At 33.4% G+C, this 17,474-nt stretch overlaps 1 protein-coding gene across 1 annotated transcript; it reads left to right on the top strand.

The window, feature by feature from the left end:
* Window positions 1-1,482: 1,482 nt before the first annotated feature.
* LOC132098619 (myotrophin-like) lies at window positions 1,483-16,736 on the top strand. The gene is made up of 5 exons (XM_059504686.1): window positions 1,483-1,637; window positions 1,883-1,959; window positions 4,813-4,926; window positions 6,490-6,573; window positions 15,816-16,736. The coding sequence occupies exons 2-5, from the start codon at window positions 1,888-1,890 to the stop codon at window positions 15,900-15,902; spliced, it is 357 nt and encodes a 118-aa protein (XP_059360669.1). The 5' UTR covers window positions 1,483-1,637; window positions 1,883-1,887; the 3' UTR covers window positions 15,903-16,736.
* The last annotated feature ends 738 nt before the right edge of the window (window positions 16,737-17,474 follow it).

Raw genomic sequence — 17,474 nt, 5'->3', positions numbered from 1 at the left:
TGGCCACACGAGACCCTCACGAGCTCAAACCACTGTATATCATCATTACAGGCTGCGAGCAGCTGTTCTCCTGGGCTTTACCTGTGCTCGGGCTGCTCAAGGTAGTGCTGAATTTCCTTCAAGTGGTGCTTTATAACCCTCCTGACAAACATGCGCTTCTTTATAGAAGTTCTTGTCCTCCAGCTGGATGGGTTTTTCTTTGAGAGCTGATTTCATGCAATAATAGTGTCATGCGGTGCGGTTATCCTCTATATCTCAGCACAAGAGAGGTTAGGTGGGAAGGTGAAGGACTTCTGCACTGTTAGGAGCATATAGAGAGTCTATGTGGAACGATCTAGACTGTTTTGGCAGTCTGAACAACTGTTTGTTTGCTTTGGAGGCTGCCAGAAGGGTCTCACTAGCTCAGGGCCCTTATTAGTGCTCTAACACTGGGCTCGCAGAGCAGCATGTAATTGTTGTTCGTAATGCGGCGTGATTGGATTCGTTCCCATACATAACGCTCGTTCCCTTATCTCAGGGAACTAAGGTTATGTTAAGTAACTGAAGCGTTTAGCAGAATCGTTCTCATACATTCTGGCAAGGCCATCTTAAAGTTATGATCAACGTTCTTCAGTAACGTTAATAGAACGTTCATTTAACGTTCAGTTATTTAGCACAAAAACATTATTTATGCATCATTCAAGGAACCCTTTTCCTGAAACATAATATTTGGACGTTCATATGATTTTTTAGTTTTTTAATGTTACTACTTGTTTTAGAACTTTCAGAGAACATTCAAAAGTAATAATTCCATAATGTTTGTGAAATGGAACTTTCCCTTATTTGTTCGCGCCAAGACATTTTTATTTTTATTTTACTTTTTTAACATTTAAAAAACTAGATTTTTCGAACGGAAAACATTAGCATGAGTTTTTTAACTTAATGGGATCATTAGCAAAACGTTTTTGGAACATTTTACGTTACCGGGCATATGCACTCACAACCATTTAAAAGTGTGTATTTCTGTATTCATTTATTATATTCATTTATGAAACATCACAGATAATAATAATAAAGAATTACATGCACATATACATCTAACAAGTAATAATAGCCTACCATAAGACAGTGAGCTATTGTTTATAAAGAAAAAAAATTTGAATAGATTTACCAGTAGATTATATTAACCCTGTAGCACCTCCAATCATTATATTAGTCTAAATAGCAAATCCTCCTCCTCCTCCTATTTATTTATTTAGCGTAACATATTATTTATTATAGCTACACAGCAAGTGAGGTAAGTCGACTCTTATTTTGAAATGACGCTGGGCAAGTTTATGCCATTTGATTGATTCCTGTTAGCAATTTTGATTTATTCCTACTATTATTAGTATGGTATTTTATTTCACACTATTACTTTCTCAAGTGTGTTTGTTGCTTGCTTATTTAATTTCCACTGTTGTAATTTTATTTCACATGCACCGTTTTATCGCGACAGATCTGAGGCGGTGGGTGTGGACGAGGACTCTTATTCTGAAGTGTCTGTAGGCGCTGGTGTGATAGCGGAAGTTCGTGCCGTTGATAGCTGCAGTTCAGGCGGATCCCGTCAGTGTCGGATCACAAACTTTCTGTCAAACCCGAAAAACACCCGGAATCCGGTGAGTGATCCGCGAGGCTGCTTCACACACCCGTTAAACAGTCGAAGGATTATAATGACAGCCGCAGAGCAGACGCGGGACAATTGACGAGCGGAGGCCTATAATACAGACTCTCTCTATCTCTCTCTCTCTCTCTCTCTCTCTCTGTGTGTGTGTGTGTGTGTGTGTGTGTGTGTGTGTGTGTGTGTGTGTGTGTGTGTGTGTGTGTGTGTGTGTGTGTGTGTGTGTGTGTGTCTGTCTTTCAGGTGACATGGGGGATAAGGAGTTGATGTGGGCTCTGAAGAATGGAGAGCTGGATGAGGTGAAGGCTCTGCTGGTGAAGGTGAGAAACACACACACACACACACACACACACACACACACACACACACACACACACACACTTTATGTCATCACATACATCCACAAACGTGTCCAAACAGGTCCGACAGATCGTGAAGGTTTCTAGACCCTTTCTGTGATCTACCTCTTCTTTCTTTTTGTATATTTTGTTGTTGTTGTTGTTCTTCTCTTTCGAAGCGCTCGTTTTTCCTCCTGAAGCGTTATCCAATCAGAAAAGAGCGAGCGGTGACGTCAGCATGAAAGGAAATTTGTTTAAAATTTAAGACAAATGTGTGTTTCTTTGCAACGATGATTCGAGTTCGTTATGATTTATGCCCAAGAAACATTATCCGTTGTACTTTTTTTCTTAAGGGTAAAAGCAGCAGGTGGATGTTTCTAGAAGATCTCCAGTGTTTGATCCGGTTAAAACAACAGCGGATATTAAAGTCGGGCTTGTTATAAAAATGTTTTGTATCCCGTAATCTACTTATACGGTGACTCCAGCTACTAACTAGCTGACTGTTTTCTATATTTTAGTAGTTTTTCTCTTTTAAAGCCTTGTTTTGGCGTTACCCAATAGGAAACGAGGAACTGATGATGTCATCAGAAACAGAAAGTCGTTTCAGAGGTGCGGCGTGATTTTACTTTTTAATGGCTCTTTTATTTTAGATTATGAAGACGAATGCGTTTTTTTTTTTTTTTGATCACATACTGATTTTAAATTAATGCCGTTTTTGCTCTTGTTAAAAATCGACAGGTGGATGTTTTTAAAAGATGTTTATTTCCAGAATGGCATCGGTCAGTTGTTAAGTGTTTTATCCGATCATAATGTTTTTTTTTTTTTTCTTGCCATTTTTTTGTAAGTATAACCGTGGTATATAAATAAAGTAATCATGCAGTATTGTGGTATTAACATAATAGGTTTGCTCTGTGCGGTGGTTGTTTACGGTTTAAAGACACACACACACACACACACACACACTTCTCTGGGGTCCGCAAGCCAGTCTGTGTGTGTGTAGTTACACAAGGTGATATTGTGACACAGAATACACACTTTAACACATGACCTACAGCTCAGAGTGTGTGTGTGTGTGTGTGTGTGTGTGTGTGTGCTAAATAATGGCTTGTGTTCTGGAGTTCCTTCTCCTCTTCTGATATAATGGGATTGTGTGTGTGTGTGTGGTTTGAGGATGTGGGCAGGAAACCGCAGGTGTTTTGAGCTCCACCTCCTGAATAGAGAATCGTGTGGTTTTGTTTCTGTCAGCCTCAGAATCTCTCATCTTTTATCACTTTACAGCATCACTTTAACCCTTCGTATGCCAGTGAGCTGCAGATCTTGAGCGGCTTATTCAGTGTTGAGTGTTTCGTCGTGTGTGTGTGTGTGTGTTTAGCTCGGCGGTTTACCTCAGATCACACTCGCAGCTGGTTCACACGATGGCTTTCTGTGTGAATGTGAAGCGACTAAACCCTTGAGGTTCGTGTTAAATACTCACAGCTAGATACAACACACAGTGGAGTGAGTATTACACAACGAAAATACGAATGGCACAAATAGTGTAAAAAAAAAAAAGCATAATCTGACCAATTGAGTAAGATCTAACGGATGGCTTCAGATGGTCAGGTGATGTCGTATTATATAGATTTAATAATCGTCTATTAATGTCTGATTCAGTCGATGAAATACTGCTTCAAATTATAAAACATTTGAGATTAAAACAAAACCCTCTTACATTTATATGATCAAAATTATATTCAATTTGGAATAATAATTCATTTATAATTATTAGATATACTCTAAAATCATATTGCATAATATTCAGAATTATTATAATTATTAAATCTTTATATAATATTTAATATTCAGTATTGTTTGTAATGACCGAAGTATCTTAAATCATATAAAAAAAATATATATAATTGTGTTGAATATTAAATTATTCAATTGTCAATATAAGTATATAATTGTATTGAATAATATATATTATTCAGTATTATTTATTATGATTAAAGTATCCAAAATCATAATTCTTTTTACAATTATAATTATAAAGAATAATTCAGAATTCAACATAATAATATAATTGTTGAATTTATGAATGCTATTTAATATTCAGTGTTATTTTATTATAATATAACTATAGAATTATATTGAATAATATATATATTATTAAATTATATTTTAATAATTAACCCTAACCCCATTAATGAAATTAAAATATATTATTTTTGATAGATTTTTTTTTTGATTGATATTTATGATGATTAAAGTACCCTGAATCATATATATTGAAAAATTATATAATTCTATTGAATAATAAATATTATAAATCAGTGCTACCTAATAATGAACGCTAACCAGGTTACATAATATAATTAGTTAAAACAAAAATTAAGAAGCAAACTACTAATGATTTTTAAATAGTATAATCTTTAAGAATAATAAATCTAATATTCAGTCTCTGGGGTATATTTGCAGCAAAAACCCAAAAAACATTGTATGGGTCAAAATTATTTATTTTTTTCTTTTATGCCAAAAATCATTAGGATGTTAAGATTATGTCCATGAAGATAAATATAACCGTTAATATAATGAAATGTAATATGCATTGCTAGGAACTTGATTTAAACAATGATTTTTTGGCACCCTTTTTTAAATCGTTGCATCTCGGCTAAATATCGTCCGATCTTAGCAAACCATGCATCGATTAAAATATGATGCATTCAGCTTTCAGATGAGCCATGCATCTAAATAAAACCCAAACTGAGCCCCATGAGCGCTTGTGTGCTCTAATGACTGTAGTCTCTCGTATTGAATCTGAAGCGCTGTTTGTCGTTGTCTTGTGACTCTGTGCAGGCGGAGGATGTGAACAGGACTCTGGAAGGAGGACGTAAGCCGCTTCATTACGCTGTGGACTGTGGTCAGGCCGAGATGGTGGAGTTCCTGCTGTCTAAAGGAGCCGATGTGAACGTAAGGCTGTGTGTGTGTGTGTGTGTGTGTGTGTTTAGATGACTATCGGCTCCAGACAGTATGTAAATGTTTAATGTGTGGAGTCACTGGAGCAGTTCTAACTCACACAAACCTGATAGCATCAAACCAGCAGGGTCCACTTCTGCCAAATTAAAGACTTATAATATTTCACAATGTTACTGTCTTAAGTTTCAATTTTTAGAAATTGAGTTGCATGCATCATCTGAAAGCTGAATAAATACGTTTTCCGTTGATGTATTTGTTTGTTACGATAGCACAATATGTGGCCGAGATGCAACTATTTAAAAAAAATCTAGATATTGATGAAAATGCAATGCATATCACTAGTCAAAAATTAAATTTTGATATATTTAAGGTAGGAAATATACTAAATATCTTTTTGGAACATGATCTGTACTTAATATCCTTAATATTATTTTTGACATTAAAGAAAAATCTATAATTTTGACCCATGCTATGATTTTTTTAGTTATTTCCAGAAATATCCCCCGGAGACTTGAGAATGATTTTGTGCTTCAGAGTCACATTTATGACCCTAAACTTTCTGACCAGGTGCACCGTGCTATCACACATTAATATCATATCATTTTTAGCATTTTCTATTATTTTTAAAATGGTCTATAAATGACTCCTAGATTAAATATCAATCTATTTGTGCCAGTTTTGGAATAATTCAATAAGATTAAAAACTGCGTACAAATATGTGAGTTTGAAGCAGAAGACTCCTAAATTATAATTATAATTAATTTATTAATCACAACAATTGCATATCATTGAGACACTTTTATTAATTTTTAATTTTCATTTTAAAGTTTATTTATTTTTAATTATTTGTAGGTTAAATAAACTAATCTTTTGTGTATACTATGGGATAATTCAGTGAAATAAAATGCTGCAAAAACATCTTTATATAATGAAATATTTTAAGGCAAAACGAAAAACAACAAAATTATAATTAATAGAATAATATAATATTTTTCATATATTTTAGGATTATAATAATAATAATAATAATAATACATTTATTTATTAATTTATAATAAATTATATTTGTATTAATTGATAGTATAATAATATTTAGAAAAAAATGTCTGTTTATTAAATATGTGCATTAAATACAAATATTTAATTATATTTGACTTGTTGTAGGAGTATAATGTAATGATTAATAGTTCCTCAACATTAATATTTATTTCACTTTCAATTATCTTAGTACATAAAGTTAAACTTATATGAAATTAGAAAATTACATTTAAATTTCAATAAAAAAATTTATTTAAATTAACCAAACTAAAAAAAATATACATATAAAATTGATTTCAAGTGTATAAAATGTTTTCTGATTTTAGTTTAAGTTGCATGGTAATGATAATAATTCTAAAGCAGCCAAAAGCGCTCTCTATCGCTTCATCTCTGTCCCGGTTTCCCTGCGAACGGGGAAATGCTCGTGAGATAAGAGACTTGTCAGAGATAACACACTCTTGTGCTCAGCGTGTGTGTGTGTGTGTGTGTGTGTGACATGTGCTGTGTTGTTCTCCACAGGCTCCAGATAAACACGGCATCACTCCGCTGCTGTCTGCCACTTACGAGGGTCACGTGAGCTGCGTCAAGATTCTTCTAGAAAAGGTACTGATGCGCGCGCGTGTGTGTGTGTGTGTGTGTGTGTGTGTGTGTGTGTGTGTGTGTGTGTGTGTGTGTGTGTGTGAGATACAGGTGGGCGGCTGAGCGAGATCTTACATCACAGATACAGTAATGCTATATATTACAGCTTATCCCAATGGAAACTCAACAAAAATGGTTTATATTTTAAATAACAAATAATCACATAAATAATCTGTGCATATTGTGGGATAATCTAGTGATTCACATCATGTTCAAAATAAAAGACTTCTAATTAAAATTATTATAATAATCCTGTGTCATAGAAGTAAAATAAATCATGCATTTTTATGTTTTTTATATTTTTTTTATATTTAAAATATTTATATTAAACGATTAATATGTTACACAAGTGTTTAAGAATGTTGAACTTTATTTTGCTTCTTTAGAATGATCTAAAATGTAATTTAATATCAATATATTTGTGTAATCCAGTTGAAATACTGCAAAAGACTCCTAACTAAATCGTAATAATAATAATTAAAATTTTAATTTATATTTAAATAATGTATTTATTTAATTTTTTTAATGAGATTAAATAAAATAATAATATTAAAAATATTTAAATATATTTTACTTGTGTAAAATTAGAATGTAATAATTAAAATATATATATCCAAGACTCTTAAATTATATAATTACAATTATTTAAATAATATAACAATCAATTCTACACTGTGAAAAGAGGGGGTGGGGGGGGGGGGTACTGGTAATTATCTTATGTTTAATAAGATTAAATAAAATAATAATATTTAAAATATTAATTATATTTAACTTAATTAGAATTATGATTTAATATAATAAAATAGACAATACTTATATAATAAAAATTATTTAAATAAAAAGTAATTATTTTGTGTTTAAAAAAATATTTAATTATATTTAACTTGATTAGAATTGTTTTAATAATTTAAAAAAGTAGTCAAGACTCTTATATAAAGTTTTTTAAATAATATAACATTATTTAATAAATTCTACACTGTTAAAAAAAGGGGGAAATATACTGGTAATTATTTTATAAGATTAAATAAAATAATAACACAAAAAATATTTAATTATATCTGACTTGTTTAGAATGATAATTTATTAATTAAAAACAGACACAACTCTTAAATTATATATTTAAAGTTATTTAAATAATATAATATTATTTAATAAATTCTACACTATAAAAAAAAGAAAGGGAGGGAAAGGAAAATATATTGGTAATTATGTTTAATAAGATCAAATAAAATAATATTAAAAGTATTTAATTATATTTAACTTATTATATTTTGAATTATAATTTAATTATTGAAAAAAAAAATAGCCAAGATTCCTAAATTATATAATTAAAATTATTTAAATAATAAAACTTTGTTTAATAAAATCTACACTGTAATAAGAAAGGGTGGGGGGATATACTGGTAATTATTTTAGAAGATTAAATAAAATAATAATATTAATAATATTTAATTATATTTGACTTGTTTAGAATTATGATTTAATTAAAAATAACCAAGATTTTTTAAATTATATAATTAAAATTATTTAAACAATATAACATTATTTAATAAATTCTACATTGTAAAAAGAAACGGGGGAAGATAATATACTGGTAATTATTTTGTTTAATAAGATTAAAAAAAAATAATAATATTAAAAATGTTTAATTATATTTTATACTTGTTTATAATTATTTAATAATAATAAAGGCTCTTAAATTATATAAAATAAAAATTATTTAAATACTATAACATTATTAAATAAAAATATACTTTTACAGTTACAAAAATATTTTTTTACAGTCGTTTCTGTAAAAAAACAAACAAAATAGATATGGAAAACTCCTTCATGTTAATATAGCACATTGTGCCCTAGATTAGTTTCTACAGTGAGAGTGTATGGCATGCGTCTGCAGTCTGTATTACAGTGACAGCAGGTTGTTGAATGTTCCTAATAAACACGTCTCTGCTCTTGTGTTGTGTGTACAGTCACAGCGTCCAGTGCTGCTCAGAGAAAGAGCTTTTGTTTGTGGGGTGAAAGCCGAAAGCGTCTGAACGCGGCTGTAAACGGGACATACCCAGGGTCAGACGGGGTTATATAATGAGCTGAAATCCCCATGAGATCTGTAGACGAGTGCAGGGCTTTCTGTACTCAAACATGAACTTACTGAAGGGGTTAATCCCTTGTTAAAGATTCACCAGTAATAGGGCTCTATGAAATATGAAATCTTCTTTTCTTTTTTTTTTTCTTCCTATTTAAATTTTGTCCTCCCATTTTAAGCTTACTGGACATTTTATTGGTTTTTAGTAACCAGAAAGTATGTCTAATTAATTGCAATCATGAATCTTTAATGGTTTGATTAAATGTTGATTAATAACAGTTTAATTAAAACGTATATTTTTTTCACAGCGTTTTTTTTTTTTTTTGCAATAATAGGGACCTATGTTTTTTTTATATTATTTATATATATATATATATATTCTATTTTTGTTTATTTAAATTTTTCTGATAATTAAATGAAGGCAGAAAACATTATATTATTTTATCCTTTAGGGTATATTAATATCATGCACTTTTGATCATTTTTAATTGTTCTTTGTGATTTTTTTTTAAAATTATTATTATTATTATTATTATGTTAGTAGTAATATTATTATTACATTGATTTTAATTTATATAATTTTTTCACCATTACTTGTACATTATTTATATATTTCATATGACAAAAAAATCAGAATGAAATGAAAAATATTAAAAGCATCAGTATTAAGCTCAGCAATGTTAATTCAAAATATTCTCATGGTTAAATCATTGTTAATTTAAAAATTAACAAAAAAAAAAGATTCTGTTGATTCCCTCTAAGGTTTTTTTTTTAAAGCGGTCTTAAATATCTCATTTAATTTTAATAATGATTTGCACCATGAAAATAGCCATTGAGGCAGGAATGGCATTAAAAGAAACTTTCTTGTTTTTATATTTATATCATCTGTTGATGTTTTTTTATATTCACTCCTTCACTTTCCCACACTGATGCTCAGAAATAAAGCAGATGAGAGGAAGAGTCACACAACTGAAACAGACAGAAAAAGTTAGAAAAGCACTTCCCCTTTTTTTAAGTTGTCAGACGCTCTAAACAGGAAGTACAACTTCCATAATCATCTCCAGCATAATCAAGTCATTCATTATATTCTTTAATAGCTTATATTATACTTCTACATCAATTCCTTTTATTTCCCCTGATGTACACCTGAAGCATTTTATAATTAAGTTTTTTTATGATTTCCCTAAAATTAAACAGCCTGTTTCTACTGCTGTATCTTTAAGAACTCGACCTGTTAATGAGCTCTGTGATTGGCTAACCTCTTCGCATATGAAATGAGCCACAACCCACCAAGCTGCTGAATATCCAAATAGGTGTTGATATGCTAATTAATGTACTCTAATGGCTATTCCAGAGTTTGGGAGCCAAATGTGAAAAAGCTCTACCTCCTTTAGTGGACTTTGCTATCCTAGGAACTACCAAAAGTCCAGTGTTTTGTGACCTTAGGGAGCGTGATGGGTTGTAGCGTGGCAGAAGGCTAGTTAGGTACGCAGGAGCTAAACCATTTAGGGCCTTATAGGTAAGTAATGATCATTTGTAACTGATACAGAACTTAATAGGTAGCCAGTGCAGAGACTGTAAAATTGGGGTAATATGATCATATTTTCTTGACCTGGTAAGGACTCTAGCTGCTGCATTTTGGACAACCTGTAGCTTGATTATTGACGAAGCAGGACAACCACCTAGAAGTGCATTACAATAGTCCAGTCTAGAGGTCATGAAAGCATGAACTAGCTTTTCTGCATCAGAAACAGATAACATGTTTCGTAGCTTGGCAATGTTTCTAAGATGGAAGAATGCAGTTTTTGTAACATGGGAAATATGATTTTCAAAAGACAAGTTGCTGTCTAATATAACACCCAGATTTATGACTGCAGAAGAAGTAACAGTACATCCATCTAGTTGCAGATTGTAATCTACAAGGTTCTGTGTACTGTTTTTTTTTTTTGTCCTATAAGTAATATCTCTGTCTTATCCGAATTTAATAAGAGAAAATTATTGGTCATCCAATCTTTTACATTTTTAACACACTCTGTTAGCTTAGATAATTGGGAAGTTTCATCTGGTCTCGTTGAGATATATAGCTGAGTATCATCAGCATAACAGTGGAAGCTAATTTTCCAAGGGGTAACATCTATATTGAAAATAGAAGGGGACCTAGGACGGATCCTTGTGGCACTCCATATTTTACTGATGATAAATGAGATGACTCCCCATTTAAATAAACAAAATGGTAGCGATCTAACAGGTAGGTTCTAAACCATCTTAGAGCCTGCCCTTGAATACCTGTATAGTTTTGTAATCGATCTATGAGTATGTCATGATCTATGGTGTCGAACGCAGCACTAAGATCAAGTAAGACTAGAAATGAGATGCAGCCTTGATCTGACCCAAGAAGCAGGTCATTTTAACAAGTGCAGTTTCTGTGCTATGGTGGGGCCTAAAACCTGACTGAAATTCTTCATACAGATCATTTTTGTGCAGGAAGGTGCTCAATTGAGCAGACACAACTTTTTCTAAAATTTTACATAAATGGAAGATTTTAAATAGGCCTATAATTTGCCAGTTCACTAGGATCTAGTTTTAATTTCTTAATAAGAGGCTTAATAACTGCCAGCTAAATGTACAGGGTACAGGATCTAATAAACATGTTGTTGGTTTAGATACAGTGATAAGTTTATTTAGCTCTTCCTGTCCTATAGTTGTAAAGCACGGCAGTTTATCTTTGGGTGCGATGGATGAAACTGAAGTGTTAGACGCTGTAGAATCTACATTCGCTATTGTATTTCTAATGTTATCTATTTTATCAGTGAAGAAATTCATAAAGTCATTACTATTTAACGTTGGTGGAATATTTGAATCAGGTGGCGTCTGGTAATTTGTTAATTTAGCCACTGTGCTAAATAAAAACCTTGGATTGTTTTGGTTATTTTCTATGAGTTTGTGGATATGCTCTGCCCTAGCAGTTTTTAGAGCCTGTCTATAGCTGGACATACTGTTTTTCCATGCAATTCTAAAAACTTCCAAGTTAGTTTTTCTCCATTTGCGTTCAAGACTACGAGTTACTTTCTTGAGAGAGTGAGTATTACTGTTATACCATGGCACAGTACGTTTTTCTCTAACCTTTTTCAATTTGATGGGGACAACAGCTTCTAATGTTTTAGAGAAAATAGTGCCCATGTTGTCAGTAATTTCGTCTAATTCATGTGTATTTTTGGGTACAAATAGCAGTTGAGATAGATCAGGCAGGTTATTTGTGAATCTGTCTTTGGTGGCTGGAACAATAGTTCTGCCCAGACGGTAACGCTGAGACATATAGTTAATATCAGTTATACGCAGCATGCACGATACAAGGAAATGGTCTGTAATATCATCACTTTGAGGTACAATATCTATAGCAGTAAGATCGATTCCATGCGATATAAATCTAGTGTATGATTAAAACGATGAGTGGACCCGGTGACATTTTGCTTGGCTCTAAAAGAGTTTATTAGGTCAGTAAACGCAAGTCCTAATGCATCGTTTGTATTATCAACGTGAATATTAAAATATGCAAATGATATGCTAATGAGCCATGTTGGCAGTTCAGTAGATGTTTTGTAAAGAGGCAAGTTTGAATTGTGATCATCTACTTTCAGCAAACTTTGATCAGTGCTGATATGATTGGTGCATTGTGTTATCATGTGTACAGCACAGGGTCAGTATCTGGACTCATGATCTTCTACCCAGCATGCATCAGCACTGACCACAGCGCAGAGAACAAACAGCGAGCTGAACAGACGTTTATTATGCGGCGAGAGATGTGAAACTACAGAATGAAGTGGTGTGTGTTCGGTGCCCGCTGGTGTTTTCACAGCGAGTGAATGAAGAAATCGATGGCTCCTCAGATGTTTGATGGCAGAGTAAAGCTGTGACTGCAGACTCTGACCTGTGTGTAAAGAGGAATAATTCAGTCCACATCCACAGTGACGATCAATACGCCACATCGATCTGCCCGCAGGGTAATATTTCTGTAAAGGATTGCCCTCGTGTTCGAGGGACCCTGCAGGACTGGCTCCTGTAGATTATGCATGAGATTCACTGCTACTCAATAACGGCGTAATCTGCTCTTTTCGGTCGTGTGGAAGGCTAATCTGCTGTAAATTGCTCTTTATTTCTTGAATAATGTTGTGTCGTGTGAAATCTAGCAGGAATTTTGACACTAACGGCGTGAAGTCTGGTTACTCTGGATGAAACCGCAGAATTAGGGGCCGTTCACAACCCTCTACGGACACCTTTGCAATCGAATCACCATTGGCTAGTAATACTTTATAATACTTGCCATACTTTACTATATATATGTAGCACAGCTTTTTAAGTATCTGAAAGTATGCTATTAACATCAGTCAGTCAAGCATTATAATATGATAATCAAGTATTATTTAATAATAGAAGTTTGGTAATTGTAATTAAAGCTTGGTAACTATGTATGAATGCAAATTAGTCATTTTAACTAAACTTAAGACTGGTGTTGGTGCTTTTTTTGGCCATTTAGGGGGGAAAACAACAAATTGGTGAAAAAATGGGAAAAAGCTAACAATAATACTGATAAAATTATATTAATAATAGTATTATTATAAGAATTCTACTAAGAAGAACAAAACAAACACGCTAATGATTAACAAGCTGCTGGATTCATGAATATTACTGAAATCAAAACAAGGATGATGATTTTGTTTATATGTAGCGCATCAAAAATCTGCATGTTATGTAAGACTCTCTCGCTTTAATTCACTTTGTGCGTGTGAGAGAAAGTGACAGCGAGTCATGTGACTTCGCACTAGAGTTTAGGGTACGCCAAATACACAAACACGGGTGCGCTGCCTATCCATTGAGATAATATCACAGACCACTCAGTGTTTGGCGAGTGAAAATATATCTGTGCTGAACTTGTACTTCGCCTCCAGCTCACACACTGGTGAATAAAATCTGAGAATTTATCAGCCATTGGCTAATATTAGACATCATTTAGTCGCCCAGAGCGAAGATTTAGTTGCATATATGAGTGATTTACTCGCAATGTAGAGGGTTGATTCACACAGAACCTGTCTTCTGAAGCATTTCTCTGAGCTACTTTATTTGTTTAAGGGAGAAGAACAGCGCTGATGAACAGTGATCGTGTTTCCTTGGTTACCGCTGTAAACAAGCCAGCGCTGCGCTGATAAACAGCAGTGATAGTGTTTCCTTGGTTACCGCTGTAAACAAGCCAGCGCTGCGCTGATAAACAGCAGTGATACAGTGTTTCCTTGGTTACCGCTGTAAACAAGCCAGCTCTGCACTGATGAACAGCAGTGATAGTGTTTCCTTGGTTACCGCTGTAAACAAATCAACGCTGCGCTTATGCAAAGCAGTGATACAGTGTTTCCTTGGTTACCGCTGTTAACAAACCAGCGCTGCGCTGATGAACAGCAGTGATAGTGTTTCCTTGGTTACCGCTGTAAACAAATCAACGCTGTGCTGATGAGAAGCAGTGATAGTGTTTCCTTGGTTATCGCTGTAAACAAACCATCGCTGCACTGATGAACAGGAGTGATACAGTGTTTCCTTGGTTACTGCTGTAAACAAACCAGCGCTGCGCTGATGAACAGCAGTGATACAGTGTTTCCTTGGTTACTGCTGTAAACAAACCAGCGCTGCACTGATGAACAGCAGTGATAGTGTTTCCTTGGTTACCGCTGTAAACAAATCAACGCTGCGCTTATGCAAAGCAGTGATACAGTGTTTCCTTGGTTACCGCTGTTAACAAACCAGCGCTGCGCTGATGAACAGCAGTGATAGTGTTTCCTTGGTTACCGCTGTAAACAAATCAACGCTGTGCTGATGAGAAGCAGTGATAGTGTTTCCTTGGTTATCGCTGTAAACAAACCATCGCTGCACTGATGAACAGGAGTGATACAGTGTTTCCTTGGTTACTGCTGTAAACAAACCAGCGCTACGCTGATGAACAGCAGTGATACAGTGTTTCATTGGTTACAGCTGTAAACAAATCAACGCTGCGCTGATTAACAGCAGTGATAGTGTTTCCTTGGTTACCGCTGTAAACAAACCAGCGCTGGACTGGTGAACAGCAGTGATACAGTGTTTCCTTGGTTACCGCTGTTAACAAACCAGCGCTGCGCTGATGAACAGCAGTGATACAGTGTTTCATTGGTTACCGCTGTAAACAAACCAGCGCTGCGCTGATGAACAGCAGTGATACAGTGTTTCCTTGGTTACCACTGTAAACAAACCAGTGCTGTGCTTATGAACAGCAGTGATACAGTGTTTCATTGGTTACCGCTGTAAACAAATCAACGCTTCGCTGATGAACAGCAGTGATAGTGTTTCCTTGGTTACCGCTGTAAACAAACCAGCGCTGGACTGGTGAACAGCAGTGATACAGTGTTTCCTTGGTTACCGCTGTAAACAAATCAACGCTGCGCTTATGAACAGCAGTGATAAAGTTTTTCCTTGGTTACCGCAATCAGAAAAATCACTGAAAAATGTATAATAATAAAAAAAATAATAATAATTTTACTATCAGTTGTGCTGTAAAATAAATATTATTGTTATTATTATTATTAATAATAATAAGTATAATAGATACACAATTTTCTACTATACTGTTATAATTCATATTAATATATTTATTTAGTAGAAGTAACACAAGTAATATTCATATAGTCATATAAATAATCACAAACATTTTTGGCAAAATTGTGCAGCCTTACAAAGAAGTGCAGCAAACTTGGGTATTTTTTATATGTGCCAATCACATTTGTTTTCAGAAAAATCACAGAAAATTATTTTGTAAAAATGTTTTTAAGATAATAAAATGTAATGTTGTATACCATAGAGTTGTGTAATAGTGTGGTTGTGTGTACTAGAGCCTTGTGTAACTGTGTGTGTGTGTGTGTGTGTAAGAATGGTTTGGTCTTGAATCACCGCAGTGTTGTGTAAGTTTGTCTCAATCTTGTCTCAACACTAGGACACACACACACCCTGCATGTGAACCTGTTAGTTTATAAAAATGAATGCAAGTGTGTGTGTTTGTTTCTGCTGCAGAACTTGTTTAATCAGTGTGTATGTGTGTGTGTTCCTCTAGGGTGCTGATAAGGGAAGGAAAGGTCCGGATGGTCTCAGTGCGTTCGAGGCGGCCGAGAGCGATGCTATTAAAGCTCTACTGAAGTGAGTCGGACGCTGCCGGCAGCGGAGAGGTTCTGACCACAACCACTGGATCCAGCAAACACACACTCACGCACAAACCTCTCTGTCTCGGCCCGCTGGCTGCTGTAGCTCCTTTAGGTTTCCTTTTTTTATTTTTATTTTCTCTCCATGTCCTTTGTATTTGATTTTGGGGAGGGGCTTAATTTCCCCTCTAGTTGATCGGAGTCAGCCATTGGCTAATGGACCTGTCACTCATGCCTCCCATGTGGACCAATGGGAACGCCTGTCTAACACCACTAAACACGGACTTTAGAGTACAGACTACAGTGAGTGAGCGAGTGTGTGATGATGAGGTATGATAACGTGTACTGTTAATTAGAAACGAGTTGTTTGTATAGTTCATAGATCTGATGAATTTCCCTGCATTCCTGCCCGAGGATTCCCTCCTTCAGCTCAACGACGTTCCCGTCGCATTAGATGTTTAAAGAACAAATATTACAGATGCTTGAATCGTTCTGCTGACGTGCACGTTTGCTTTTGTGCCCCTTTGATCTTGTGTTGTTGTGGCAGAAATAAATGCTGTGCGCTTGTAAAGTGTTAAACAGGTTTTGTCTCTCTCTCTCTCTCTCTCTCTCTCTCTCTCTCTGTCTCTGTCTCTGTCTCTCCCTCTCCCTCTCCCTCTCCCTCTCTCTGTCTCTGTCTCTGTCTCTCTCTCTCTCTCTCTTTGCATGATGGTGTTTTAGCTTTCAATAGTCTTGAACCGAGATTCACATCGATCAGCGAATGAGCATTTAAAACATCCATATCTGCTATTGTTGTGAAAAATTCCTTTGAAAACAAATAAAACGATTTCAAATTATCTGTTTGATTTTGTCTAATTTCCAGTTTCAACCGAAGCGTATTATATATTATGTGTGTATAATTATGAGAGTATATATATATATATATATATATATATATATATATATATATATATTTATTTATTATTATTAATTCATATTAAATATTGTAAATATATATTTATGTATACAATTTGTACCCATATGTTTTTGTTGTTCAATTAATATATATATATATATATATATATATATATATATTATTGCTATTTAATACATTTAAGTATGCATTTAAGTTATTTTTGTTTGTTTTGAATACATTATTTATATATATATATATGTTTAGTTTAATACATTAATATTAAATATATATATATATATATATATAAATTATATATTGGTTAAATTTTTATTCATATATTTTTGTTGTTCAAGGAATATATGTGTGTGTATATATATATTTATGTTATTTATTACTGTTTAATATATTTATATTAAGTATGCATTTAAGATTTTTTTAAATAGATTTATAATATAATTATAAATTTATATGAATAAATATAATTTTATTCATATATTTTTTATTAATGAAGATAGATAGATAGATAGATAGATAGATAAATAAAATGTACCTATAAATGTGTTACCCCTTAAAAATAATTATTTTAATTTATGACAACGCTGTTTTTCGTTTACTTTTTATATTAACTTTATTTTTCAAGTTTGTTTTTATTTAATTTTAATCATTAAAATAACTTGTA

This window comes from Carassius carassius, chromosome 22 (genome assembly GCF_963082965.1).
Source record: "Carassius carassius chromosome 22, fCarCar2.1, whole genome shotgun sequence".
Lineage (NCBI taxonomy): Eukaryota > Metazoa > Chordata > Actinopteri > Cypriniformes > Cyprinidae > Carassius > Carassius carassius.
The sequence above is the reverse complement of the archived record's forward strand: the minus strand, read 5'-3'. Positions and strand labels throughout refer to the sequence as shown.